Source organism: Symsagittifera roscoffensis, chromosome 3 (assembly GCF_963678635.1).
Source record: "Symsagittifera roscoffensis chromosome 3, txSymRosc1.1, whole genome shotgun sequence".
NCBI lineage: Eukaryota > Metazoa > Xenacoelomorpha > Acoela > Convolutidae > Symsagittifera > Symsagittifera roscoffensis.
The window spans coordinates 61,960,584-61,988,379 of record NC_087064.1 but is presented as its reverse complement, the minus strand read 5'-3'; the positions used below and the strand labels follow the sequence as shown (position 1 = coordinate 61,988,379).

Here is a 27,796-nt window from a genome sequence, read left to right as displayed (position 1 = left end):
TCATTTGTTTTACCGGTAGAAATGTTAACTGAATGTTTAGAAGTATTTTTAGCATCTACGAGTGCGCTAGTTATTTTGAAGTAAATCAGGTTAAATCTATTTTCAGTTAATTTAGAAATGTTGACAAGAACTCCACTCCAAATAGTACAAGCAGAAAGATCAATATGAGAATATAAAACATCATTAGTAGAAAAGGAGTGTTGCCCATTACGCGATTAGTAGTGCATTGATAAACTTCGAAAGCCACGTACGCCACTGCCACTGCCCCAGCTATGAACAGGTAAAATACATACAGTCCCTAAACAATAAATGGTTTGAATCATCTGAACTTTTTGATTGAATTTCATTGTTTGAGAAGTGAGAGCGCATTAGTGCCATAAAGTGCTTCAATGTCAATGAAGTTAATTTCTCAAAGTATCACGATAAAAGGTAGAAAATTGCCGACTTTGAAACTTACCGTTGGTGCACCACTGTCTTCTACTCTCTTAATTCCGAGGAAGATATTCAGAAGTGAAGAAAATGTCAAAACTCCACCAAGACAACGATGAACCCAATAGAGTTTCAGCGAACAGAAAGTAAAAAAGTGGATGAATCCAAGTAAGCCCTGAATTGTACATAGGAATAAAACAACTGTTCCAAATACAGCATGAAGACCCTTTTCGAAACCACCGGTCTCGATAATCATATAAATTCCACTAATCATAGTCAAAAATAGTCCCAAAGTGTTTACAGAGCCGTGCATGATGATCAAAACGCTAAATCCTTTTATTTCTTTTTCGTATAAGGACGTGAATCGAAGAACTCTGAGCATAACCACCCCACATGGTATAAGAAATCCCCAAGCGAGAACTACCATGATTGCGTGTACATCAATATATGGAGGAAGCGGTACACCTTCGCTGAGAACTGAGATGTCTTCTAGGCATACGCGTTTAGTGGATGACATTAAATGGTTGATTCCGCTCTCTAAAACAAGACAACTGAAATCAGCCAGGGTCCCCGACGGACTGTTTATCAGAGGCTAGGTGTACTAGATTGAATGAACATTCCAGCAGTGGTCGTGTATTGTTAATGATTAAGTTGGTAATTGGTTTTTCGTAAAGTTCGATTTAGAATAAGATTTTTTTTCATTGCTATTAGTAAGAGTATTGCAACAGGGTACCAGATTTTTCCTTTAAAAAACGTTTTCCTTGAATTGCTGCAATGACCGTATTTACGCCTGCGATTAGCGAGAGTCATCAATTCGGAAGATGGATTTTTTAATGCAAAAACCTGTTTAACAGATTAACTGAATAGTTTGATGGCTAGATTGATGAAGAGTTCAAATTCCTCATTTGTTTTTGCACGTTTCGTCTGGAGTTAACGGCCATGACTGGCACTACAAAGATGGGGGGTTCGCATCTGGCCAAGAACTGTTTTTTGTTTTGCAAATTGAAAGTTTTTGATTTGAAAAATAAAAGTCAGTCTACGTTTGTCTTCTTATTTTTAGTCGACTTACTCGCCACAGCAAGGGTTACTTAAGCAGTTAGCTTAATAAGGAATTTTATAGTATTTTTACGCTTGAGGATTACCAAGCGTTTTCAAATCCGAATCTAGATTTTTTTCAGGGTTAACTACCAGTTTAACAAAAGCAGTTGAAACTTTAATGATGCTGCTGACATGCTCAATTTCATGAAAATTCAAATCTAAGTTATTAATGTTGCATGCTATATCTAGAACTCGAAACATTTTTTAGCCTAATTGTTGTGATAAACTTATTAAATAGTTTCATATATGTGAATGTGACACCTACGCGAAATGCAGCAACAGCAACCAACGGTCACTGAAGATGAAGTAGATCAGACTCACTGCAGCGTGTGTTCAAAGCATCTACGGGGCGGAGGAGTCTGGTGTAGCATATGCGGCTTTGTTCACCTCAAGCACACTCCCCTACCGAGTTCTAAACACTGGAAGCCAGGCTTGATCTGCAACCGCTGCCTACCGGATTCAGTTGTCTTGGCTGATGATATCCCTCCACAGGACTTGACTCATACTGGTAGCGCGCCCGAGCACCAGTCTAGCGGCCTTTCTCAACTAATGGGAGATCTCAGAATAGAGAGCGTCCCTCCCGATTCCGAGGCTTCCACCTATCTCCGCAAGCTGTTCTTCGCTAAAGTCCCCATACTCAAACGTGTCCCGAAATGAGCAAGAGTCAACTTAGCCTGTCTCTATAGCGAAGTTATCATCGATATCTCCAAACCCTGACGAAGTTTCCAATTGGCTGAAGCTTATGAGTATCCCCGCCCACTGTCTGAAGGCGACTGACAGAGGAGGGAAAAAACACCGAACAAACCTCACCAGTTCAGTCAACTCAGCTATAAGATCTTTTTCCGGCACAGCTGAGATTCCGGAGCAGCCGAAAAAAAGGCGAAGCCGAAAAAGGAAACAGAGAGTCTCAGGAGAAGGGTCCAAGAGAAAATTGATGATGGCAATATCCGAGGTGCCATACGGATAGCTTCACGCAATGACACGATGCCTGAAATTACACCCCAAATTGTAAATGAGATGGAAGAAAAACACCCCCGGCACAAGTTCGCCTATGCTGTTCAGGGAAACAAAGAACAAGAATGTATCAATACTGTGGGTTCTACGGTTCACTCTTGTATAAATTCTTTCCCGAACGGCTCAGCCGGTGGGCCTGATAAATTGAGGCCTCAAATTATCAAAGACATGATTGGAATGTGTAACGAAACATGAAACAAACTGATTGAAGACCTGACCGGGCTCACAAATATCGTCTTGAGCGGTGGTGTACCGATTGATATCAGACCTTTCTTTTTCGGGGCAAATTTGTTCGCACTCAAAAAACCGTCTTCCGGCGTTCGGCCCATAGCAGTCGGCAACACACTTCGCAGATTGGCAGCAAAATGTGCCGGCAAAGACCACGAACTATTAGAACAAAGAAAATGTTCATATGGATCTACTCAACTGGGCTTCGGCACCAAAAATGGATGTGAGGCGGCAGTCCATGCCACCGGCAAATTCCTATCTTCTCCAGGCATCAGCGAAATTAATTTCGAAAATGCTTTCAACTCAATCTCAAGGCAACAGATGCTGGAGAACATTAGCGAAAAGTACCTTCGCCTGAAAAATTTTGCGTTCTCAGCCTATAGCCAACCCTCCTATCTGTTCTTTGGATCTCATATTCTGAACTCAGATGAAGGAGCTCAACAAGGAGACTCGGAGGGGCCGCCCATTTTCTGTGACACGATTAACGACATGATTCATTCGCTGACTTCTGCTCTTAACTTCTGGTATCTGGACGATGGGAATCTTGCTGATAAGTTCCGGGTAGTTTTCGAGGACTTGAAACTGGTGATAGAGCGCGCTCGTATGCTTGGCCTGAAAGTTAAGCCTTCGAAATGTGAGCTAACTTTCCTAGGTTCACCGAGTGAAGAGCTCAAACTCGAAATACTGCAACTATTCAACACGATCTGCACTGCTATACAAGAGACTCCACTGGATGACCTATGCATCCTTGGTGCAGGCATGGGTGCTGACTGTGTCCTTGACAAATTGACCAAACGTTCTAAAGATCTTGAACTACTGAGCGAACGCCTGGTCGAAATCGAGGCACACTCGGCGCTTTTTCTTTTGAAAAACTCGTTCAGTATACCGAAACTGACATTTCTGCTCCGAACGTCACCGTGCTTCATGCACCCCGACATACTCTCCAACTATGATTCCATTCTGACCTGGAAAAAAATCACCAATGTTCAACTACAGATTCTTCTCGCATCCAAGCCTGTCTGCCTGTTAAAGTGGGTGGCCTGGGTCTGCCATCTGCGTCATTGCTTGCGACTTCCTTATTTCTATCCTCCGCGAGCTCTTGCGCTGCTTTGTCAGACCAAATCTCCACTTGTACCGGACCAACAGGCGACGAAGAAACTGCTCTGGAACTCTGGGGTGATACTGCACAAGCACTTCCACCAACTAATAGATGCACCCAAAAGAATTGGACTTGGCCAGTATTCGAGAACCTAAAAACCTCGATGCTTGAGAACTGTTCATTGACAGACCACAATAGAATAGAAGCTTACTCTGGAAAGATGGCGGGAAGCTGGCTGCAGGCTCTGCCATCATCATCCAACTTGGGCTTGAAACTCACAGATATCCAACTCCGCATCAGTGTGGCACTGCGTTTGGGCGGCAAAGTGTGCGAACCCCACCAATGCCGATGCGGTAAAGAAGTCTCTGAAGATGGCCACCATGGTTTGGCTTGCAAAATGAGCGCCGGCCGTCATACTCGCCACTCGATGTTGAATGACATAGTGAAGAGGGGTCTTGCCAGCGCCAACATACACTCGGTATTAGAACCCCCTGGACTTTGCCGCGCAGATCGGAAAAGGCCGGATGGGCTCACGTCTACACCTTTGTCCAGAGGCCAACCAATGGTATGGGATGCCACGGTCGTGGACGCATTGTGCAGCAGTAGAATTGACTCATTCGAGCCCCTGAAAGCAGCGACTACAGCAGAAGAGACGAAAAGAATGAAATACACTGAAATCATCAATAGTGGCTACTTGTTTCAGCCTGTCGCATTCGAATTGCAAGGAGGCGCAGGACCAGACACCAAACGTTTTCTTTCTAAGCTCGGCAAGCTGATTCAAGATTCCACCAACGAAGCCCGTGCTTCTGCCTTCCTTAGGCAAAGAATATCAGTTTGCATACAGATGTCCAACGCAGCAAGTGTCATCGGAACTCTAAGCCCTCAAGCTTCTCTCGATGAAGTTTTTATGATCCTCTAATTCTCTGTCACCTTGTATCTCACTTTCTGCGAATTTTTTTATCATGTCATTGCCAATATCCGGCCTTTTTATCTGATAGATTTCCCATATGGTGCACTCATTCCTTCCCGGTGCTATCTTGGTTTCATGCTTCAGTTGTTGTTTTGCTATTTGAAATAATTTTTTTTTTTTTTTTTTTTATAACTTAGAACTTGGATATCAATTTTCTGCTGATGATTTTTCGGCTTCATGATTGTCGACTTAAGCTCTGTAGGTTTAGTTTCCAAGTTGTATATTCCACTTTGAATACGCTAGCGTATATAGCTAGCGTGGATCGTATGTGGGCCTTACATGCAATTTTTTCTAATATGATTTTTCAACGAACATTTTTCGCTAAGTTTCAGCTTATCGGCTGTCGACTTTAGTTCTGCCGGCTTATTTACCGATTTTTTCTTACAATGTCTTAACATGTTTTTGAACGCTGAATGTCAACCTTACTAGAACCTTTGAAAAATTTCTTGCTTTAAACGCAAGATTTAAACAGAACAAGATAAAAATACTTGGTTTTTTATTTTTTCCCCTTCTGCATTTACAACTTCGTTCGATGTTTTGTTTGCTAATTTTTGATCGTCATGGTGCTTTCATCCTGTAATTGTTTCATCGCAAGCTGGGCTAGAAATGACAGAAGTTTTGCAGATATGTGCTTAAATAGTTTTTTTTGTGGGAATCAATCATTTTAAAAAAAACGCGGAGCGGAAACTCAATTTTTGCCATTAGATAAAATCAGGGTTTTGAACAATTCATTTATGGCAAGTCTATAAAAGTAAAACAAAGCTCCATTGACTGTTTTCTTGAAACTGGAACAAAACAGAAAACGCAGCAAAAAATTCACACAAAAACAAAAAAATCGGCCCGAAAATCCGAGCTTTCGGGCAGATTTTTTTGTTTTTGTGTAAATTTTTTTGCTTCGTTTTCTTTTTTGTTAGTTTCAAGAAAACAGTCAGCTTTGTTTTACTTTTATAGACTTGCCATAAATGAATTGTTCAAAATCCTGATTTTATCTAATGGCAAAAATTGAGTTTCCGCTCCGCGTTTTTTATAATGATTGATTCTCAAGTTTCAAAAGATTTTCCGTTTCGAGGTTGTCGAATAAGCTTTTAAAAGTTTTGATTGAGTTGCACCGTTTTTAAAATAGATTTTTGGACCTGTGTTGAGTCTGTCAAATGCAAATATGCTTTTATGAATTGTGAGTATAAGAGGATGGCTGGATTATGTGTACTCTTGAATACCTCTATTGTTTCGGGAAAATGTTTAAGTTTTTTGCAGTAAATTTTTACGCCTGATATCACTGGCATATATTTTTGCGTTGCAAGTTATGCGATACTCTATGTTGTTCCAACGACTACCTTTGCTCGTTTGGTGCAGAGGAAACGCACAGTTTTGAGCTACAAAGGTCTTGAGTTCGTGTCCATTTCGGGCGCTGTTAGTTTGCAAATTGGAATATTTCTGCTGGTAGACTTTGTTTTCAGTTAATCGCGTGTTTCCTTAGGTTTGTATTTTCACCAGGTTTGATTTTTGATCTTAAATTCGGCACAAATTCATTCACTAAACGGAAATAAAATATTGCTGGTCAAAAAAATCTCTCGAAAAAAGCAAGAATTGATTTCAACTTGGAGATTTTACAGAAAATTGTTTGTATTGACCCAATATTCTGAATCAGTTTGTACCAACCGTAAAGTGTTCAAAGAGCTATAACCTGACATACTTTTTTGTGAAAGAAAAAAGAACATTGTGATTTTAACTTATATAAGTCGTGATGAGTTTTTTCATGAAATTCTTATTTTTCGTTAATTTGTTAAGTTTTTTATTGTTTGATTTTTTGCCTTCTACTATGCAATGCTATGTTTACCCTTGCGATAAACAAGGGTATTGCAATTGGTTACCAGAGTTTTTTCCCGTAAATAACTTAAGGCACTGATTTGGCACGTGAAAATGTTACACCTGTTTTACTGGAGAGGTGAATGTAGTGGGTGCATGTTAAGCATAGCCCTTCAGTGCCTGTTATGAGGTCCTTGAATAGTATTTTTTGTGCCGAGTTTTTTTTTCAGTATCTTTTCGGCGCTTGAGTGTCGGCTTTAATTCCATCGGCTTATTTTCAGTTTTTTTTCAATTAATTTTCAGTTTTTTTTCAATTACTTATTGGTTTTTGGTTAGAATTGTTAGTCTTACAATAAGTTGTGGAAAAATCTAAATTAATTTCCGAGACCTTTTTTATAAAAATTTAAACGTGAAAATTTTTTTCTTTTTTCTTTGAAAATTTTGAAAGAGTTTTTTTTCTCATTTTTTTGTTTTTTTTTTGCTTGCGCTAAAATTTTAGTTGAAGCCTTTGATGCTTTTGATTGTACAATCAGCTGTTTTTTCCCATTTTTTTCTGATGTAAGTAATTGAATATATGACTTTTTGCTATCAGTTCATCGCTTTTTAGTCTATATTGTTTTGAAAAGTAGCTAATTCAATTGAAAAACGAGAACCAAACGAGCCTGAATTGCAGCAAATCAGAAGTTATTAAATTAAGTTTTTTAAATAATTTCAATCAAGATTGCTAGACGAGAGTATCTTTTTGCAATATCAAGTTGAGATGCATTTTTTTGTCTCCACCGGTGTCTGCTCAAAGATTGTCGGCTAAGTTGTCAATTCACTGATTTTTCTTTTTTGTTTTCACATTGTAGTTGAAAATGCCAATGTTGTTCACTCTGGTCTGAGGTGGGACTTAAAACTAAAGATTTTTCTGAAATCATATTTTTTGTTGCTGAATTGTTTCTGCTCAAAGATTGTCAGCTTTGTTTCTTTTTCGGAAGTTTAGTATCGTTGCTAATTTAATACTCAATATTTTGGCATGTTTGTCTTGAATGAACTTCTATCGTGATATATATTTTTTGACAACACCAATTTTTTTCAAAGTTTTTTGATTTTTTTGAAGTTTGTTTTCTGTTTTTTTTTCCAATCACAAGTGGTGCAAAGGTTAGTTTTGCCTTTGTGTAAGTTCAATTTAAATTCATACGATAAAATTTAGGTTAATTGCGCTCTCCATGTACGGAGATGGCGCGAAAAAACGTAAAAGTCTTCTAGTTTCGAATTTTGATTTTTTCCTTAGGTTTCTCAGCGGAATCATAAATTTACCTATTGATCCAGTTTTCTTAAATTGGAGTTTTTTGAATTCAAGGGAGCTGTAACCTGATGTTTTTGCTTCGATAATTATTTAAAAGTTATCAATTTTTTTTCGTTTCCATTTTTTAAAAGTTTTTGCAACCCCTGTTTGATGATTTTTCCCGTAGAAACTCAAAAATTGAAAAGTTTTCTAAAAAAATTACTCATTTTATTCCTATTTCAGATAATTGATAAGAGTTTGATTGTCCCATTTTCAAAGATGAGTGCTTCGCATGGTTGAACTTCTCAAATGAGAATTTTGAACTATAATCGTTGGTGAATGGGTCGTGGTTACTTATGAAAAATTTTGTGAAGTATGGAGTTTGTTGGGATTTTCTAAGTATGCTATATTTATTTTTCTTATAATACCTGTTTTTTTTTTGCTCGCTGAAGAAGTTTCTGCTCAAAGATTCTCAGCTTTCTTTTTCTTCGGAAGTTTCGTATCGTTGCTAATTTAATACTCAAATTTCTGGCGTTTTAGCCTAGAATGAACTTCTATCGTGGCATATAGTTTTTGGTAGAAATAATTTTTTTCAATGTTTTTTCATTTTTTTGTTTTTCTTTCTATTTTTTTTTCAATCAGAAGTGGAGCGAAGGTCAGGTTTGCCTTTGTGTATAGTATTCTGATAACTAGAGAAGTGCACTCATTTTAATACTTTTATGAATGCAATTAGTTATATCTGCACTTTTTGAGTTCATTTTAAATTCATACGCTAAGAATTAGATTAATTGCGCTTCCCATTTTCAGAGTTGTTGCGAAAAAACGTAAAGGTTTTCTAGTTTCGAATGTGGATTTTTTTCCTAGATTTACCAGCGGAATAATAAATTTATCTATTGATCCCGTTTTCTTAAATTTGATTAATTGTTTGATTTTTTGTTTAATTTTTTGCCTTCTAGTATGCAATGCTATGTTTCCTTGCCATAAGCAAAGGCATTGGAAGTGTGTACTAGATTTTTTTAACGTAAATAATTTTAGGCACTAATTTGGCACGTGAAATTGTTACATGTGTCTTACTGTAGAGGTGATTATATTGGATGCATGTTAGGCATGGGCCTTAAGTGCTTTTTATGGTTATCTTGAGTATTTTTTTGTGCCGACTTTTTTCAGTTTTTGACGTTTAAGTGAAGGCTGTAATTCCGTCGGCTTGTTTTCCGAATTATTTTTTTTTTTTCATTTACCTAATGTTTTTTTTTGTTAAAATGGTTTAAGTCTTACGACATGTTTTGGAAAAATCTAAATTAATTTCTCAGACCCTTTGTTATAAAGCTTATACATAAAAGTTTTCATTTTTCTCTTTGAAATTTTTGTAACTGTTTTTTTTTTATTTTCTCATTTTTCGTTATGATCAAAAAATTTAGTTGAAGCCTTTGATGCTTTTGATTGTTAAATCAGCTGTTTTTCACCCATTTTTTCTAGTGTAAGTAATTGAATTTATGACTTTTCGCCATCGGTTCATCGCTTTGTAGTCTGTATTGTTTTGAAAAGTAGCTACTTCATTTGAAAACGAGAACCAAATGAGCCTGAATTGTCAGCAAATCAGAAGTTATAAAATTCAGTTTTTTATAAAATTCAGTTGATAATTTTTTTTCAAAATTACAAGACGACTGTATCTTTTTGCAATATCAGGTGTAGATGCTGTCTGCTATGTTTCCTAATGTATTTGTTGAGTTTTTCCAATTTTGGGAGGTTTCAACAAATTTAAAAAGAAAGAAGTGAATTAAATTATTTTTACTGTTTTTTTTACTTACCTCTACTTAATTTTCATCTGTTTTTGGGTGTTGACCCGTCTTTGTAGGTTCAGAAAGATAGGTTCAGGACTTAAAATTTTCTTTTTTTTAAATTATTTTTTATAGCCTCCACTTAATTTTGATCTGTTTTAGGGCTTTGATTCGTTTTGAAGTGTTGTCTTTGTAGGAAGCTGGACTTATTTTTTTTCATTTTTTTATAAATCATTTTATGGCTCAACACGTGTCTGCTCAAAGACTGTCGGATTAGTTGCCACATCACTGATTTTTTCCATTTGTTTCGACATTGTAGTTGAAAGTGCAAATGATATTCACTCTGGTCTCAGGTGGGACTTAAAACTGTAAAGATTTTTCTGAAATCATTTTTTTGTTGCTGAATATGTTTCTGCTCAAAGATTGTCAGCTTTGTTTCTTCTTCGGAAGTTCTGTATCGATGCTAATTTAATACTCAAATTTCTGGCATGTTGGCCTAGAATGAACTTCTATCGTGACTTATAGTTTTTGGTAGAACTAATTTTTTTGTTTTTTTTTGGCTCTATTTTTTTCGTTTTTTTGGCGTTACTTTTTTTCGGCTTAATAGATTTCGGCCAATATTTTTTTTGGCATAGTGACCGCATGTTGTTTCATTTGATGCTTGAATAAATTTTGTATATATGTGTGCGTCTTTGAGTGTGTTTATTTGTTTGTTGAGGGTGTGGGCGCTTGGTACTGGTTTTTTTTTAAATCGGCTTAAAGGGTTTCTGCTAAGGGACTTTCGGTTTTGTTACCGCTTGATAACTTCTCTTTCTATGCTAGTTTCACATTCTTTTGTCTTTGATCATTTTGTTTCAAAACTAGCCTGATCGATAGATCTATTTTTTTTCTCGAATTTCTTTTGACTTGGCAGTTTTTTTGTTTTGTATCGCAAGTGGTGCGAAGCTCAGCTTCGCCTCACTGTTAATGTTTGTTGAACTACCTTTGTAAGGTTTATACTGCCATAGTTGCAATGCTATCTTTGAAACCGGTTGAAATGTATGCGTTCTCGGATCGTTTCTAAAAGAAAGTTGGATCTTTAGAAAGATCATCTAACTCGATTTAAATTGCTCAAGCTCTGCAGTTTTTACTCTTGCGATAAGCAAGCGTTTTCTAATCGGCTTGTAAATTTTTTCAATTGAAAAAATCAGTTGAATCAGCTGACATGATGACATGAAAATTCAAATTGAACTCCCGAATGGGTACACGTTACTACAGGGGAGCTTCTGGAGGAAATTGAATATTTTAAATTTTTTATAACAAAATCAGTTTTTTTTCAGCTCAACTGGTGTCTGCTCAAAGAGTGTCGGCCTTGTTTTGGCTTCGTAAGTTTTTTTTTCAATTGCTAAGTTGCATTTCAAATCTTTTGCTTGGCATATTTGTTTAGAATTCCTGTTTGATAGTGAAAAGGTATGGGATTGTTTTTTTTTTGAATTTTATTTTAAGACGCTTTGGTAAACTTATCATTATTTACAAGAAGTTTAGTTCTCAAAAACCCTTCTACCGATTTTCAAAAAAGCGGTTAACATAAAAAGACCGCCATGTTTTTTTGTCCCCGCATACTCCCCTTGTCTCTTTTTGCTTTAACCCTTTGTCTACAGCCATCGAAAAAATCTGTGGGGGGAATATTTGACAGATGTTTTTAATTTTTTCTTTTTCTCAAAAACTAGCCTACCAAATCTTTGATTTTAGTTTCAAGATTTTAGTTTCAATAAATAAAACATATTTGAAAAACTTTCCTCCACAAACGGCTACGCCCAAATTTTTTAAATTATAAAATTATGGTTCTCGGAGTAGTCAAATTTTGATTTTTTGAGCGTTTTTGTAAAACTTGAATTTTACCAAAAAATATCCTCCCATATTTGAGATTTTGGGTTCAATCGAAAAATCTGGTTGTGTAAGTTCTTTTGCACACGCGACTACGCCCAAATATTTTGACGCAAAAATTAATGCCCTTTGACCAAAATTATTTTGATTTTTTGACCGTTTTTTGAAAATTTTTTGATTTTTCTCGAAAACTATCCTACCAAAACTGGGATTTTTGGTTCAATCGAAATTGCAGGTTTGTTGAATCTCTTCTGATTAAGTGACTACGCCGAATGTTTTAAACAAAAAGATATGATTCTAGGAAATGTCAACTTTCTGATTTGTTGACCGTTTTTTTTTTGGATTTTTCATGATAACTATTCTGCCAAATCTGACATCATAGGTTTAGTCGACACAACAACTTGGTGAAAACTGATCTTTATAATTTGCTCGCACAGTTTCTCTTAGAAAAAAGTTATGGCTTTCAAACAAGTGAACGTTTTTGAAACTTTGATTGTTTTTCGGAAGTTTTTTTCCCCTACCCGAATATTATCGTGCCATTTTTCAGGTTGTTTTCAATCGAGAAATCCGATTTTGGAAATCTTCTCTACTTTACCGGCCACGACCTGCTACTAGCAGAAAAAATACGGTTTTCGGAAAGTCAAGATTTCGTACCGTTTTTTGCAATTTCTTTCTAAATCTACCCTATCAATGAAAATTCAAAAACTTCGATGAAAATATCAATCGAAAAAAGCGGTTGCGCGAATTTTTTTTGCAAAGCGGCTACTCCTTGCTGTTTTGCAAGAGAAATTTTTTTTGAAATTTCGAGAAAGATTTTTTTCAAAGTCCATTTTTTGAAATTACGCATTTCGTCTCGCATCAGTATAACAAATTCAAAAAATATCAAACACGTACATCCAGCTTTATCTAGCCACTAGGTGTCCTTAATCGAGACATTCAAAAGTATACGTTCACCTAGTTTTTTTCGCTTCTCCCCTGTGTAATCACATCACCTTCATCAATTTCTTAGGATAGTTGATTTGAGTAATTGATACTAAATTTTCATTCAGAGACAAGTTTTTTCATTCAAAGAGAAAATTTTGGTCAGAGTAGATTTTTTTCAAAAAATCACTGATTTCAACTACTACCTCATCTGGTGACATTGATTTAAGTGGAACAGCTTCGTGTTTTTGACTTTAAAGATTTTTATGGCCTTCATACTTGAAGTGTTTGTCATACTTTGCAATGTATTGTCTAAGTTCAACACAATGTAGCGCTGATTTGAGTTTTTACAATCATTTAAAACTTTTTAATCGGGAACTACATCTTTTTCCCCATCAACATTTTTGCTTACAAATCTGTAAGTTTAAACTGCTTTTTAGTGAGCCGTAGCAACTTCGAGACTCTGCTTGGGTAATGCGGTTGCCTATGCACCCTAAGGTCTGGTGTTAGAGTGGCGGGCTGTCCTCCATTTTTTGAGTAAAAACATTATTACCCTTGCGATAAGCAAGGGTATTGCAATCGGGTATTATAGTTTTTTTCCCGTAAAAAAACTTTGTCCACAGGATCTTCACTTCTAGAAGTGAAGATCCTGCGGACAACTTCTAGAGGATCTTCACTTCTTGAGATCCTTGAAAATTCAAATCAAGTACTCTCAGTTAGCTAATAACCAGTTCAAGCCCGTTTCAGTTTCTAATAATCTTTTCAAAAAAAAATTTTGGGTTCCTGGTTTTCGTCCTAGTTTCTATTGGTTCTATTTCCGTTTTTTTAATGCCATGTTTTTACAGTGTTTTTATTTATAACTTTTTAAAGCATGCGTTTCGTTCCAATTTAAATAGTTTTTACCAGAACTAACTTCGCAAGTTTGTGAATTTATCAAGTCTGATTTTGAGTTTTTTTTTGAAATATTCAAACTGTTTGCTTATCTTATACAGACTTAGTCAATTTGTTTTGCGTAATTTAAGGGCAAAATATTTTCATGTGGGATTCTGTGTTTCAGTTTGTATAGGTCGTATAAGCTTGAAAGTTTAATGATTTTTTATGACAACAGTTTTGTTTTCGGCTCAACGGGTTTCGACCCAAAGATTGTCGCCTTTGTTTCCGCTCGGTAAATGTTTTCCATTTTTAGGGGCTGTTTATGACACAAAGGTCTTATACAAATCTAACCGTATTTTTTCAACATTATTCGAGACAAAGCAAGAAATTTTTTTAAAGTAGCTTTTTGACAATTTTTTCAGTATGTGTTTTTGACTTCCGCGATTTGTTTGTGTTCTGGTATGATATCGGCTTTTTGAGGATCAACATGTGTCGGCCCAAGTATGTTCGGCTATATAATAGCTTCTTGAAGTTGGTGCTGAATGTAAACACTCAGCTGGTTCACGTTGCATTCTTTTTAAAATGAACTTTGCCTTACCCAAATCGAAATAAACATGGAAATCGAAATAAACATGTTGCTTTTCATTGAATTTTTGTGAGGCTCCGATTGCCCCTATTTTATAATTTGATTCAGCTGATTACTGAATTTCAAAATCTTTCTTTTTATTTTTCATTCCTCGCGCTTGCGTTTATTAAGCGTTACCAAACTGGAATATAGACTTATTTCGGGTTAACAGCTAGTTTAACAAAATCAGTTGAATCTGTGAGACGTTCTATTCGCTTCTTCAACTTTCTCCGTGCATGGCCGTTCTTCTATTCGCTCCTTCCCGTTTCCAGGTTCCTTCCCTAAGGTTGGGGTCGAGTCTCGGCCGAACCGCGTTCCTTTGCAATTGTATGCAATTGAAAGTTTTTTTTCGCAGGAAAAATTGAACTTTTGTTTGTCTGCTTGTGTTGCCGCCTTATTTGTCAGATTGTGAAACTTTCTTGTGCTGTCAGAAAATTTCATCGCAGATGCAGGTAATTGATTTTTTTGCATGACCCACTCGTATTTTTTCGGCTTGTTTCATTGACAAATTAACTGCTTTTGTTCCGCATGAGGGTAATAAAATCGGTCGTTTGTGAAAAGTCGGTCGTTTGTCAAAGTCTTAAAACGTAATTGCCCAATTGTTTTTCAGACAACAATTTATGGCATTTCTTTTGTTTATGGGCTGAATGGGCGTGTACACATGTGTTGTCGGCTTATTAGCCGCTCGGATGAAACGGAAAGCTTATTTAATGATTATCGATGTGATTGTTTTTTTTAAATCGCTTTCGTTAAAAAAGTTATATTTTTTTGATTTTGGTTATTTCCGTCTAATTTTCTATTCGCTAGCTTAAAATCTTGCGCTTGCGTTGTATCGCAAATGATGCTAAGCACGGCAATTTTCAATTTTATAATGAACGTCGAAATTTAATATATCGTATTAACTCAATCGGACTATTTTGTTGGACGTTTTCTTCTCAAGTATCATTAAAGTTTGCTTATAACTTTCTGTGGGGGATCTGTTAGGAGATAACATAAATCAGTTCTTACTACTGCTAGACATTCTAACAGATTAATTTCATAATCAACAAGACTGCTCGTATCAGGGCGAAGCCCTGAATGTTCCGACTGCCTTTTAAGGTTTATGGAGCAGTAATAACATTAAAAAATTAAATGTAAGAAAAATTAAAATGAATTTTTTTTTTCTAAAATTTGAAGTTTTTTAATGAAAATCATCCCCCCACACGCCATACAAAGTACAAAAGGATAGATTTTGCTCCTTGTATCAAACCAATTATGGCGAATAAGCTTCTTTTAACCAATTTGGAACGATTTCTAAGACGGATTAACTCTCCGCTTACGCGTTAATAGCGCGAAATATATCGCGCGTTAATTGTCCCAAATTGGCGAAAATGGCAATCCTTAAACCTCCATAACACAGGTAAAATATCTTTTCAAATTTGAGCTCAGGACAACAATACCTTTCGAATGATATAGAAAAATTCCGTCAAAAATGGCTAGTTAAAAAGTCTGAAGAAAAAAAAACCCACCCCGAGCACAAATATTCCGTTACTTTCGTATCGAAAGTCGGAACAATAATATCCGACGAAATTACTTGATCACTTATTTTAGAGTTGTAGATGATAGATGATAATTTTTCGCTTTTTTTTGTTCGAAAATATGATTATACTTGATACTTGTGAAAAAATTTTTTTAATTTTTTTGGATCAAAAATTCATCGCCAATGGATCTACTTCAAGTTTTGATTAACACAAAAGTATTTTTCAAAGAAAATTGACAAAATTCTTTGCTTTTTTCAATAATTAGCCTCGCATTGGGAGCAAGCGATATTGAAAAGTTCAATTTTCGAATTCATTAGTAGTTCTTTCGTCGGCTTATGCAGTGATACCGCCCAATCAAACGCTTTCCAAAAGCGGGTTATAACAGTGCACTTCGGCCAGAATCAAGAATTTTTCTTCATTTTGCTCGTTTTGGAAAACAAGGTGAAAATTTCTGTGCCGAATGTTCTTATCACTTCTCGTATATGAAAAGTAGCCTTCTGTATTCTACGAAAAAACAATCTGTACACTCTTCCGAGATGTAAGTGTTTTATCGGCGCCATCACTGATTTTGCATATTTTTCTTTTCACCGTTGATTACCATTAATTTGTTTTTTTTTGTACTTTATATGGCGTGTGGAGGGATGATTTTCATAAAAAATTTCAAATTTTAGAAAAAAAAATGTAAATTTTATTTAATTAATTAAGCCCATTTATCCACGGGGGAAAGGACCAACACAAGAGCTGTACAGCTCATCACTGCGAACCGCTGTTGTGCCCCTGTTTAAGAACTACATGCAATTTTTTGGTTATTTTTCTGGGCTGGGTAATGTTGCTTCACCCTCAAGCAACGAGCACGGATCATGGTGGGCCTCGAACATCCGACCTTTCGATTGGGAGGCGGAGACGTAACCACTTCACCACCGCTCCCCTATTTTATTTCATTTAATTTTTTTATGCTATTACTGCCGCTCCATAAACCTTAAAAGGCAGTCGGAACATTCAGGGCTTCGCCCTGATACGAGCAGTCTTGTTTTCTTAGTTTTGATTGCTCCACCTTAAAGTATCAGTAATTGTGTTACATGTTTTTATGAACGTGTTTTAAGCACCAAAAAACTGCGTAATATGTAGTTATACGCTTATCATTCCCCAGTTTACTTACTGCCTGTCAGATTGGATGTCCTGGTGTAGAGGTGGAGAAAGTATGACTCATTCAAATTCAGATAGCCTCCCTTGTTCACCTCTAATTTCATATTGTACGCTCTGTCGTACAAACAGCCAACTAAAACAAAATCGAAAAGTGAGTTCTCTCTTTTCAAAAATGGCGTGGAAAAACATTCACCTAATACAAAGTTCGTTCCTAGTTTCAATGATCAAAACAAAAAGTGTTTTCATCGAACCCTAAGCCTGAATTATTTCCGGCAAAATTGCGTTCAATTATCTGAAAAATTCCCGAAAAGTTTTTAGATTTCCGAAAATATTTTATCAAGTTCAACGTAACAGTTTGGTCTGTTTAGCGTGGAGGTAACTCCCATGCTTAGGGCAACAAAGGTTATAATTTCAATTCCAGCCCGGAGCTGATTTAATTTACGAAATTTTTTTTTCTTTTTTTTCCTGGGCAATCGTTTGTGCGCTTATTTATTCTCGACTTGCTTTACAAATCAGGAAATTTTCCCCTGGTGGAAGCAAATTTTGCTACAAATGAAAGGAGTTTTGTTTGGTTCCTGTATTTCGTAAATTTCCGAACTCTGATTGTGTATAATTTCCTTATATTTTTGGTTTCTAGGGTTTTCTGCTTGAACGGGTTAATTTTGAATTCTGGCTTAGCCACCTTGTATTGCCTCATTTGAAGGATTAACCTAAATTTCAATGCTTTTGTGGGTGTTGAGAAGAACAGGGGCTTAAAATCATTGAGCGTCTTCCCAGATGTGTCTGCTTAGTTGCTGCTTGGTGATTTCTTTGTGATTGCTTATCTAATTGCTTGCCATTTAATTTTTCGACATGTTTTCGCCAATTGAACATCCTTCGAGACAAAGCATGAAATTTTTTTCAAGCTGCTTTTTCGACATCTTTTTTCAAAGTAAGTGTTTTCTACTTCCGTGATTTGTTTGTCTTCTAGTTTGATATCGGCTCTTTGGCCGTACTTTGTGTCGTTTCTTATGCGAAAAAAAAAACGTTTCAGGGGGATTTTGTAATGATTTTTAGAATTTTTATTTCATGAAAGCTTTTTTGGATTAACAGGTGCCGGCTCAAGTATTGTCGGCGGTGATATGCTACAATAAATGATAATTTTGAATATAGTGCAAGTATTAAATTTGAGAATTATAATGCATAATATAGGCATTTCATTTCCAATCACTTGTACTACCACTAAGATAGTTTTGATAAATACATTACTCTGCCAAATGAAATAATATTCAAAAATTCAAATTTTACACTTTTGCCAAAGTATAAACAAAAGCGATCTAGCTATTGAACTTGAAACTTCCACCTGTTGCAATATATCACTTCGTCGGCCATGTAATTGCCTCTTGAAGCTGGGGTTGAAGATAAACACTCAACTGGTTCACTCTGCAAGGTTTTTGAAATGAACTTTGCTTAACACAAAGCGAAAATCGAAACAAAAAGAAAGGTTTGTTTCTGTTTTTCGACTAAGTGGCTACTGTCGGCCAGTTTACCAGGATGAATTATATTTAATTGCACATAATTGTTGTGAGGCTCCGCTTGCCCCTATTTGTTCCGACTATTGAAAATGGGGAAGAACTTTGTATTCGGTTGTTTTAGTTTTTTTCCACGCAAAATCAGGTGCCACAAATAATTATTGGACTGAGTTAAGTGATATATCATAATAAAGCTCTTTCAGTCGCGATTCGAACGACTTGAAAATTTTTCCAAAAAATTTTCCCGGTGTCGAGAAAAACTGGTTTGAAATTTCTTGATTTTTGTTCTAATTCCGAGCTAGTAAGGTGACTGTATATGCTTACAAAAGCATATTTAGGCTTAATTTCAGTCATGAAAACTTAGTTTTACTCAATTAAAGTTAGTTTCTGGAGTTTTAGTGCAATTTTTGAATTTTTTTCGTTTTTTTTTCTTTTTTTCGTTTTTTTTTTCAGCAAAAACTGTTTTACAATTAACCTATTGTACTATGACTCTCAAATATGTCTAAATTTTATTTTTTTTGTTCAGATTTTTTTATCACAATATGCAGAAAAAAATCGATACCAATTTTTTTTTTAAAAAGATTGTTTTTTTTTCAAGACTGTGGTTGGAACATTCTGTGATACTTGCACAGTAAGCGGCCATCCTTGTTTATAGTTTGATTAAGCTGATTACAGAATTTCAAAATCTGTTTTTTTTGTTCGTCACTCTTTACGCTTGCGATTAGCAAGCGTTAAAAAACCGGAATACAGGCGTTAAAATTGGAAAAAAAACGGAATTTTGTTTTTCAATGAATAAAAGGAGTCTAAAAAACTTGCATTTTCTACAGGCCCAGTTTTTCTACACAAAGTTATGACCCTCGCAAAAGTCAATTTTTTTATTTTTAAGCGTTTTGTGAATCATTCGACTTTTCTCGGAAAATAACTTCTCAAATCTGTTATGGTGGGATTAATGAACGTAACGGGTAGTGGGAGACTCCCCTGCATCAGCGGCCACTCACAAAGTTTTTACTCAAAAAGTTATCGCCCTCGGAAAAATCAAAGTTTTGATTTTTTTTGACTGGTTAAACTTTTTGAATATTCTCGAAAACTATCCAACCATATCTGAGTTTTTGAGTTCACTTCAAAGAACGTGTTTTGAAAAGCTCATTTGCTTATGCGACTACGCGTAAGTTTCTTCGACACCAAAAGTTATGGTCCTCGGAAATTTGACAGTTCTGTTTTTAAATTATCTCGAGAAATACCCTCCCAAATCTGAATTTTGAGTTCATTCGAATTTTTAGGTTGCGAGAATTCCTTCTGCATAAACGGCTACGCACCATTTTTTCTCAAAAAAAAGTACGATTCTCGGAAAGTTCAAATGTTTGATTTGTTGACTGTTTCTTTGATTATTTGTGCTAATTATTTTGCCAAATCTGATATCATAGGTTTACTAGAAACATCAGGTTATTAAAAGCCTACGTTTACATTTGAATTTGCTCAGTTGACTTTTAAAAAGTCGTGGCTTTCTAACAAGTCCAAGTTTGCACAGTTTTTGGAAACCTTGATATTACGCGAAAACTTCTGTGACAATTCGCAGGTTGTATTAATCGACAAACCCAGTTTCGTGAATCTTCTCTGCTTAAGCGATCACAAACTGTTTTTTTTGCAGGAAAAACGTTTGAATTTAGAAAGTATTCTGACAGTTTTGTAGAACTTTGATCGTTTTTTAGTAATTTTGTTAATCATCATTAACTGTCATGTTATTAATGTCGATTGTGACTTGTGATTGTGATTGTAAGATCTTGATTTCTCTAATGTAAAAGAGAATACTCGTTAATATTTGACTAGCTAATTATTTTGACTAGCCAAATCTGATATCATAGGTTTACTAGAAATGCAGGTTGTTAAAAGCAAACCTTCATAATTTTATATGCTCAGTTGACTTAAGAGAAAAGTCGTGGCTTTCAAGCAATTCCAAGTTCGGACAGTTTTTGGAAACTTCGTTGTCAGGCAAAAACTTCCGTGACCATTCGCAGATTGTCTTCAATCGAAAAACCCGGTTTCGGGAATCTTTTCTGCTTAAGCGATCACAAACTGTTTTTTGCAGGAAAAACGTATGGATTTGGAAAGTATTCTGACGGTCTTGTAGAACATCATTAGCTGTCATTTCATTAATGTCAATTGTGACTTGTGATTGTGATTGTAACATCTTGATTTCTTTAATGTAAAAGATAATTTTCGTTAACGTTTGACTAAGATAAAGTTTGGAACCAAATATGAGAAACAATGGAGTTGTCAGATGTTTTCAAAGCAGATGTTTTCAACATTTGTTCTTACAAGCATCACATTATTCTTGAAGCTAAGGAACTAGCAGCACGATTTTTAACCGAACAAGCCCATTGCCGATGCACGCATTTGGGCACAGAACAGAATATGTCCGCAATTACCTTCAGCATAATTTTCTCATCATTGGTTCGCGCCGAGCTCTGAAACAAATTCGTCATCGCTGTTTCTGTCGGCGATTCCAAGGAAAAGTCTTCAGCGTTTTCATGTCAGATCTTCCCGCCACTAGCTTCCGGGGTCCAAATGGAAACTCTTACCCACTCAAAACTGTCGGCTTAGTTTACATTGGACCTTTTCACATTGCCGAAAATTTCATCAACGACGAAGCAAAATATCTATTTGATCGCGTGCTTAACTATTCGTGCTATGCATGTAGAAACGACAGAACGCCTCACAACGGACTGTTGCGCGACAGTTATTCGCAAGTTCATAGCACGCCGAGCTCACCACAACGACTACTCTCGGACAATGCGACATATTTTATTAGAGCGAAAAAGCAGTTGCGTGCAGAGCCACTGTCATTCGATAAAGAGATAACTAGCTATTTAAATAATCAAATTTTTAGCTAGAAAATGAATCCTCATTCTGCTCCTCACTTTACTGGTGTGTGGGAGAGACTCGTTCAGATGATTGAACTAGTTTTCCTTCTGAATCATGGATCTGCACGCCTCTCTCGGGATCTCTTCATAATCGTCGCTGAAACCGAAGTACTTTTGACTGGACGACTATTGACGCAAGTGAACAGTGATAACGCGGACGACCTTTGGTTGACGACAAACCAAATTCTTTTTGACAGACTATTTGTGTACCTATTTTTTTCATCATTCGAATATCTTTTTTTTGTTTGTGTTGTATGGCAAGTAACACGAAGCTGAGCTTCGCCTCTTTGTTGACTATTGCTTGATCTTTTTTTGACTATTGCATGACATATTAATCTTGGAGCTTAAGTTTATTTTTGCCAAACAAGTGGATTTTGTTTTGATTTTCAATGAAGTTATTCGTTTTCCTATCACAATTAGTGCGCCCATCGCAACAAGTTCAGTGCACCTATCACAACATGTTCAGCAGCGCCTCTGTGTATAGAAATTGAAATTAAAAGTTCAAATATAAATTTTCTAAAATCGAAGAATTTTTTAATTACTGTTAAGCATGCAGACTGAGGTTACTCAGAATCAGAATCCATACTAATGGAAGTTAATATGATACCACACTTGAACGCCTTGCGAGCTTTTCTTGAGGTACTTAAAATGGGGCAAAAATTCAGCCCAGTCTACACCATAGCTCCTTCCCATCACTTTGCGACGTGTTCAGAACATAATTTCAACCTAGAAAGTACTTCATTTTTTAGTTGGATTTCCCTGTGCTTCGTCTGTTAAAAATTTTTGGCGGATGCTTAAGCTCGTGTTTTTATTTAGTGTTTTTAGCAGTTTTGATTGCTTTAGCGATGAATATTCAGTCAAAATCTCAGTGAAATTTTGAAAAAAAACAGATTTGGATTTTCCATTTGTTTTTTTTTGAAATTTTCGGCTGTGTTCTTGGCCACTTGGATAGATTAAAATGAAATCATTGCCGATTACTTCAAGAACCTGATTTTGTAAGGAAATTTGATTTTTTTTGCAAAGCTAGCTCTGATTGTCACTATACGTAATTGAACTGAAATTTTTATGTTACCTATGTTGCTTTGTTGGTAGAATGTCTTATTAGTTAGCATCCAGGTGGCGTCCTGATTGTACTTGGGGGAGTCAGGGGGCAGATGAAAGTGCTGCACTGTCGCTCTCATGTCGGAGTAAGGATTATCCGACAGTTTGCACTGAGTGATGTCTTCTGGACTCAGTTCTGTAAAAGAAAAAAAATATCCCTCCTCGAAGTATAAAGCTCTGGTGGATCGTGGAAACAATGCACATCGATCCTAAACTCTTTGCGTACTGTTTAATCTTGTGATAACAAGGGTGTTAGAATTTTTTGCCGCAACTAACTTTCGTCACTGGATCGTTGAAGTTGGCGGTCATCACGGGATTTTGGCTTTTTCCACTCCCCTCCTCATTTCAAAAATTAATTTTTCTTTGTTGTTTTACGTGTTATTATGGATTAATTCATAATGTTACGATGAAAAGTATCAAGATTAAATCTGTTCACATTAGTAAGTTTTTTCACCATGCAATATTTAATTACATTTTGACAAAGCTAAAATTGTTTTTCCAAACTGAAATTCAAATCTCTCTCTCTCTCTCTCTCTCTCTGTGTGTGTGTGTGTGTGTGTGTGGGGGGGGGGGGGGGCGAGATTTTAAGCAGTTGTTTGGTGAATTTTTGGAATTTTTTAATTATGATTTTTTTCCAGCGAAATTTCACTTTTTACCCTTGCGATAAGCAAGTGTATTGCAATCGGGTACTAGACGTTTTTCCCGTAAACAACTTTGTCCACAGGACTCATTTCTGGCCTCTTTTACCTCTTCGTCCTCTTTGCAAATCTTACTCTCGGTTGCTAATGTTAAGCATGGTTCAGTTTTTATTTAAAATATCCGTCCTGTTCAAATATTTCTTTTTATGTGATTTTGCAACTGAATTTGTTAAAAATTTGTTTTGTTTTTTGTCCTTTTTCGGCTTTGTTTTTGTTTCTTTTTTGTCGTCCTAATATTTTTCGGCCAATAGTATGTCGGCATAGTGGCCACATATTGTTTCATTTGACGCGTGAATGAAGTTTGTGTGTGTTTGTTTGTTTGAGGGCGTGGGAACACAATTTTTTTTTAAAAAAAGTTCGGCCGAAAGGGTTTTTGCTAAGTTATTTCCGGCTTTGTTAACGCTTGATAATTTTTCTTTCGATGCCAATTTCACATTTTATTGTCTTTGCTCGTTTTGTTTTAAAACTATCCTTATCGATAGATCTAGTTTTTTCAAAATTTTCGATTTTTTTTCGACTTTGTGGTTCTCTTGTTTTGTATCGCAAGTGGTGCGAAGCTCAGATTTGCCTTTGTGTCTCATTTTCATCCACCAGTCTTGAGAACTTTGAACTTTTGAGAAGCATGAACTTTTCTTTTGTTTTAGCTAATCTTATATACAAATTGAATGTCATCAACTAGCATAATGTTTTTGGGGCCACCAAGCGCAACTTTTAAAAAGCTTAGAATGGAACGTCTAAGAATCATTCAGTGCGACCATAAAATTTTTTGTAAAGCTTCAAACGAATAAACCAGAACCAGCAACCTCCATGCTTGGAAAAATAATTTTTCGCGGAGCGTTTTGCGCTTTGAATTTTTCATGAACCGATTTTTCATGAACCGCTTTGAATTTTTCATGAGCTTGGATAACTTGCTGGCAAAAACTCAAAGTTTTAGCAAACCGGTTTGCGCTTTGATATAACTTGAAATGCATAACTAGCTTGCATAGGCACACTTTATTTTTTCGCCGAAAGGTTAAGTCTAAGAAAAAACTTCGATTATTTTGAACTTCATCGCCCGAATAGCTTGCTGAATAAAAATTTTCGCGATCTGACGCGCTCTATTAAATAACTTGAAATTTTTCAACGTTTCATTGTTTGAATGTCTTGTATAGGTAAACTTTCTCTTTTTCGCAAAGGGAATCGCTCTTTGATACCCTGAAATGTTTCAAATTTTTATCGCTTGAGTAGCTGGCGTAGGAAAACTTTCATTTTTCGTAAATTGGTTCCGCCAAGAAAAAGCTTCGAATTTTCCAAAGTTTCATCGCTGAAATAGGTTGCATAGTAATGTTTTTTTTGCAAACAGATTTGCTCCATGATACCTTGGAATATTTTTAGTTTTCATCCCTTTGGTTGTTGGCATAGGAAAATTGTTACTTTTCGTAAATTGATTGGGCCCAAGAAACAACCTTAGTTTTTTCAAAGTTTCATCGCTAGAATGGCTTCAGAAGAACAACTTCTCGCTCGAATGGCTTCAATAAAAAAACTTCCACTTTTGAAAAAATCGAGACAAAGTTTGCATAGGGAAACTTAAGTTTTTTTGCGAAACGGTTCAATCTAAGAACGAACTGAAATGTTTTTTTTTAATCGGTTGAATGAATCTAACAGTAAAACATAAATTTTAAAAGTTTCCTTGATTGAAAAACTTTCGAAAACCTGATCGTTTTCTATGAGAAGGATCATATTTCAAAGTAAGGCTTAAATATTTTAGTTCACAATCTGATAGCTCCGCGTCTTCTAACACCCTATTTCCCCTAGTTCTTACCGGCGTATTCAACCCTAAAATCAGATAACCTCACTACAATTTGGCTCCTTTTAATACTATTTGTTAGAAACACACTGAAACGTTTTTGAAAGTGACCCCGAACCATAGCGGTGGTAAACATCAAAGCTTTAATTTAGAAAATTTTTGCGAAACAAAACAAAATAAGATGCACTCTGCTAAATGCAAATTAGATTGGAAAAGAAATGACTTTGCCGATAGTCAAGACTTTAATATGAAATTGAAAACTAAGCCGACCGGAAAAATTCAAATTAGTAGCCAAAAAACACAGAGTTATCGAGATTTGAGATTGATCTTGAAAATTTTTCTGCCAATAATAGATTTATTGGCTCAATTTAAATTTAATATGGACTGAAATAGTTTCGGCCAAAAGTTTAATCTTATTTCAGCTTTAGTCATTTTTAATGCTTTTTTAAGTATAGTTTGTGCAATTTTTTGTACCATTTTTTTTTGAATTGCTGGCATATATAACCCAATGTCTAAAGGGTTTACCAGCCTGTAATCCCAACGCAGCGTTCCTTTATAGAAGCAGCTGTTTAAGGATTAAATTGCTCGTGACAATTTTTTTTGATGCGATTCAAGATAGTGCGTTTTTGTACGTACCCGGGAGGCTGCATGGAAGCATTTTATTTTTAAAAATGACTTACAAAACTTTAATACTAAAATATCTATTAAAAACAAGAAAAATTAAGCTCAAGTTCGGCATAGGGCGTAAGAAATTCAGATCAGTTTTTCTTGGTGCACTTGCATACTTTTCTGCTATCTTCCCCTCTTGATCCGGTTCTTTTCTTTTAATTGGTGCCCACTCGCAGTGTTATAGAAATTGAGCTCTTAATCGGAGGTGTTTGTCCAAATTTGCATTTACTTTCCAAATAATGGGTTGTGAACCACTGAAATGTGATTGTGTACCATAATCACAGCCCTCTACAGCAGTATGTGTTCTCGTCAAATCAGAATATACAGCATCTTTTTGATTCCATAGGGAAAGAGCGGTAGAATTTCTCGATCCGGGTTGAGGCTCTTTATCTAGTTTAATCCAAACCAGGCATTACTCATGTTTGGCAATTTTTGCCGACTCATTCATGTTGCAATTGCGGAACAATTTGAGTTTAACTGGCTGTCTTATTTCATTAGTTTTGTGTTTCTTCTTTTGTAAAAGCCAGTAACGCTTGCATTTTAGCTGCTAAGGCAAACTCGTAATTTGTGTACTACTCCTTTTTTTAAACACGGTTGGGCAAAATCTCTCGTCCGCTGCTTAGAAATAAAAAAAGACCGGTAGGATTCGGGAAAATGCTTGAACAGCGGCCTGCGTAAAATCCAGCAATTTTTTTTCAGGTCTTACGGTGGCTAGTTTTATAGGGCTTCTAAAATTGTGGTAAGTTTTTTCCGTTTTATTTGTTAAAAAGCCTGTATACAAGCAGGGTTTTTTTTCCAGAAAGACTACCCTGTATAGAGTAAAGAGTGAAACTTTATGGGGCTGACTTTGCATCTTAAGTGGTGCGCTTCTGCGCTCCGCCTGTGTGTTAAATAGATAATTTTTTCGGCATCAGGTGTGTCTGCTAAAAAAAATATTCGGCTTCGTTAGCGCTTTGTTACTTTTGTTTCGATGCTAATTCAAGATTTAGTTATTTTACTTGGCATACTTTCTAGAAAGGAATTTTAATAAGACAAATATATGAAAGTTTTAGGTTGATCAATTGGGCTGTTTTTGGTTTAATTTTGGCTTTTTTGCTTTTTTTCGCTTTATTTATGTTGGTTAGTTTGTCGTGCTGTGTTTGTGTTGCATCGCAAGTGGTTTGAAGCTCCGGCTCGGAAAGTCAAAATCCAAAATCGTTTTTCATGGTCGAATTAGGAACCATCAATAGGATAAATTTATTCTCAAATGATAATTCTTTTTGACTCATATTATTTCGGTGCCAAAATCGAAATCTCAAAACCTTGCATCAGAGAAATATGATACTTTCAAGGGTATATTGTTGCGTTTATTGAAACATAGTTATAGAAACAATTACGATCAGGGTTAAGAATGATGAAATCTGATTGGATACATGAACAATAATGAATTAACGATTTTCTACTAGAATAAATTTACCGTCGTAGCTGTGTGACAGTCCTAACAAGATCTCAAACTTATCCAAAGTGATGTTTCCATGAGTGTTAGTAACCAGGTCAGCCATTACAAATTGTCCAATAGTAGAGTAGAGTCGCAACTTGTAGGGCTCCCAAGAAACCTTGAAGTTAGAGCCGAGCCAACAACCTTTGTTGAAACCGCAGTCCAGATCAAAAACGTCTTGATAATTGGTCTCATCACTTTTTTCGACTTTTAGCCCAGTTATAAGAAAAATTACTAACCAAGATATAATATCAGTCATGCTATCAAATTACTTAAATGAATAGTTATAGACGTCGGAAATATGGAGCTGTTGTTTGGAATAATAACCGACTGATCAGTTGACCAATATTACAAAATTTGATAAATGTTTTATTCGGTACGTCAAGTTACTAGTGAAATTGTTTATCAAGGATAGAATAAACAAATTTCACAGGTTAATGGCGGATATTTTGACTATAGAAGCAAGATTCAGCTTGCATTAAACTTATTTTTTTATGAACTTCAAACGATGTATGAAATTGCATTTAATAGATCACCATAACACAAAAAGTGTCGTCAATGCATATTTGAGTTATCCAAATTAAAGGTAGCAAACAGTCAAACAAGACGCACAGTCAAACCTTCTCATGGGCGAAGGACCGAAAGTCAATTATTAAAGTGAATAAATTGCCGTTCAACTAAAAGGAATTAAATGAAGCGGTGAAACCGTTGAAATATAAAATCTGTTCCATTTTGCGGGCGCTGTGATATTTTGAAAAAGTTGCATATTTCTGTCGTTTTTAATTTTGCCCAATTTCTACAGTGCTGGTTTAAATTAACCGGACAAAAACAAAACTTGAAGTTTCAAACGCAGTTTTCTCAAATTGGGTTAAGATTAGACAAAAAATGAGGAGAACAAAAGTTGCTTAAAATTTCACCAGAATTAATTTGGTGCAATTTTTTCTCCAAACTTCTCAGCCAAAATTTTACCCGAAAAATGGGTCATTTTGG

General features: G+C 35.8%; 1 protein-coding gene across 1 annotated transcript; it reads right to left on the bottom strand.

Moving 5' to 3' along the window:
- Nucleotides 1-27,143, bottom strand: LOC134842309 (uncharacterized). The gene is made up of 5 exons (XM_063858584.1): nucleotides 26,786-27,143; nucleotides 22,148-22,312; nucleotides 16,657-16,776; nucleotides 458-966; nucleotides 1-298 (listed from the first exon to the last, which is right to left on the bottom strand). The coding sequence occupies exons 1-5, from the start codon at nucleotides 27,063-27,065 to the stop codon at nucleotides 107-109; spliced, it is 1,266 nt and encodes a 421-aa protein (XP_063714654.1). The 5' UTR covers nucleotides 27,066-27,143; the 3' UTR covers nucleotides 1-106.
- Between the last annotated feature and the right edge of the window lie 653 nt (nucleotides 27,144-27,796).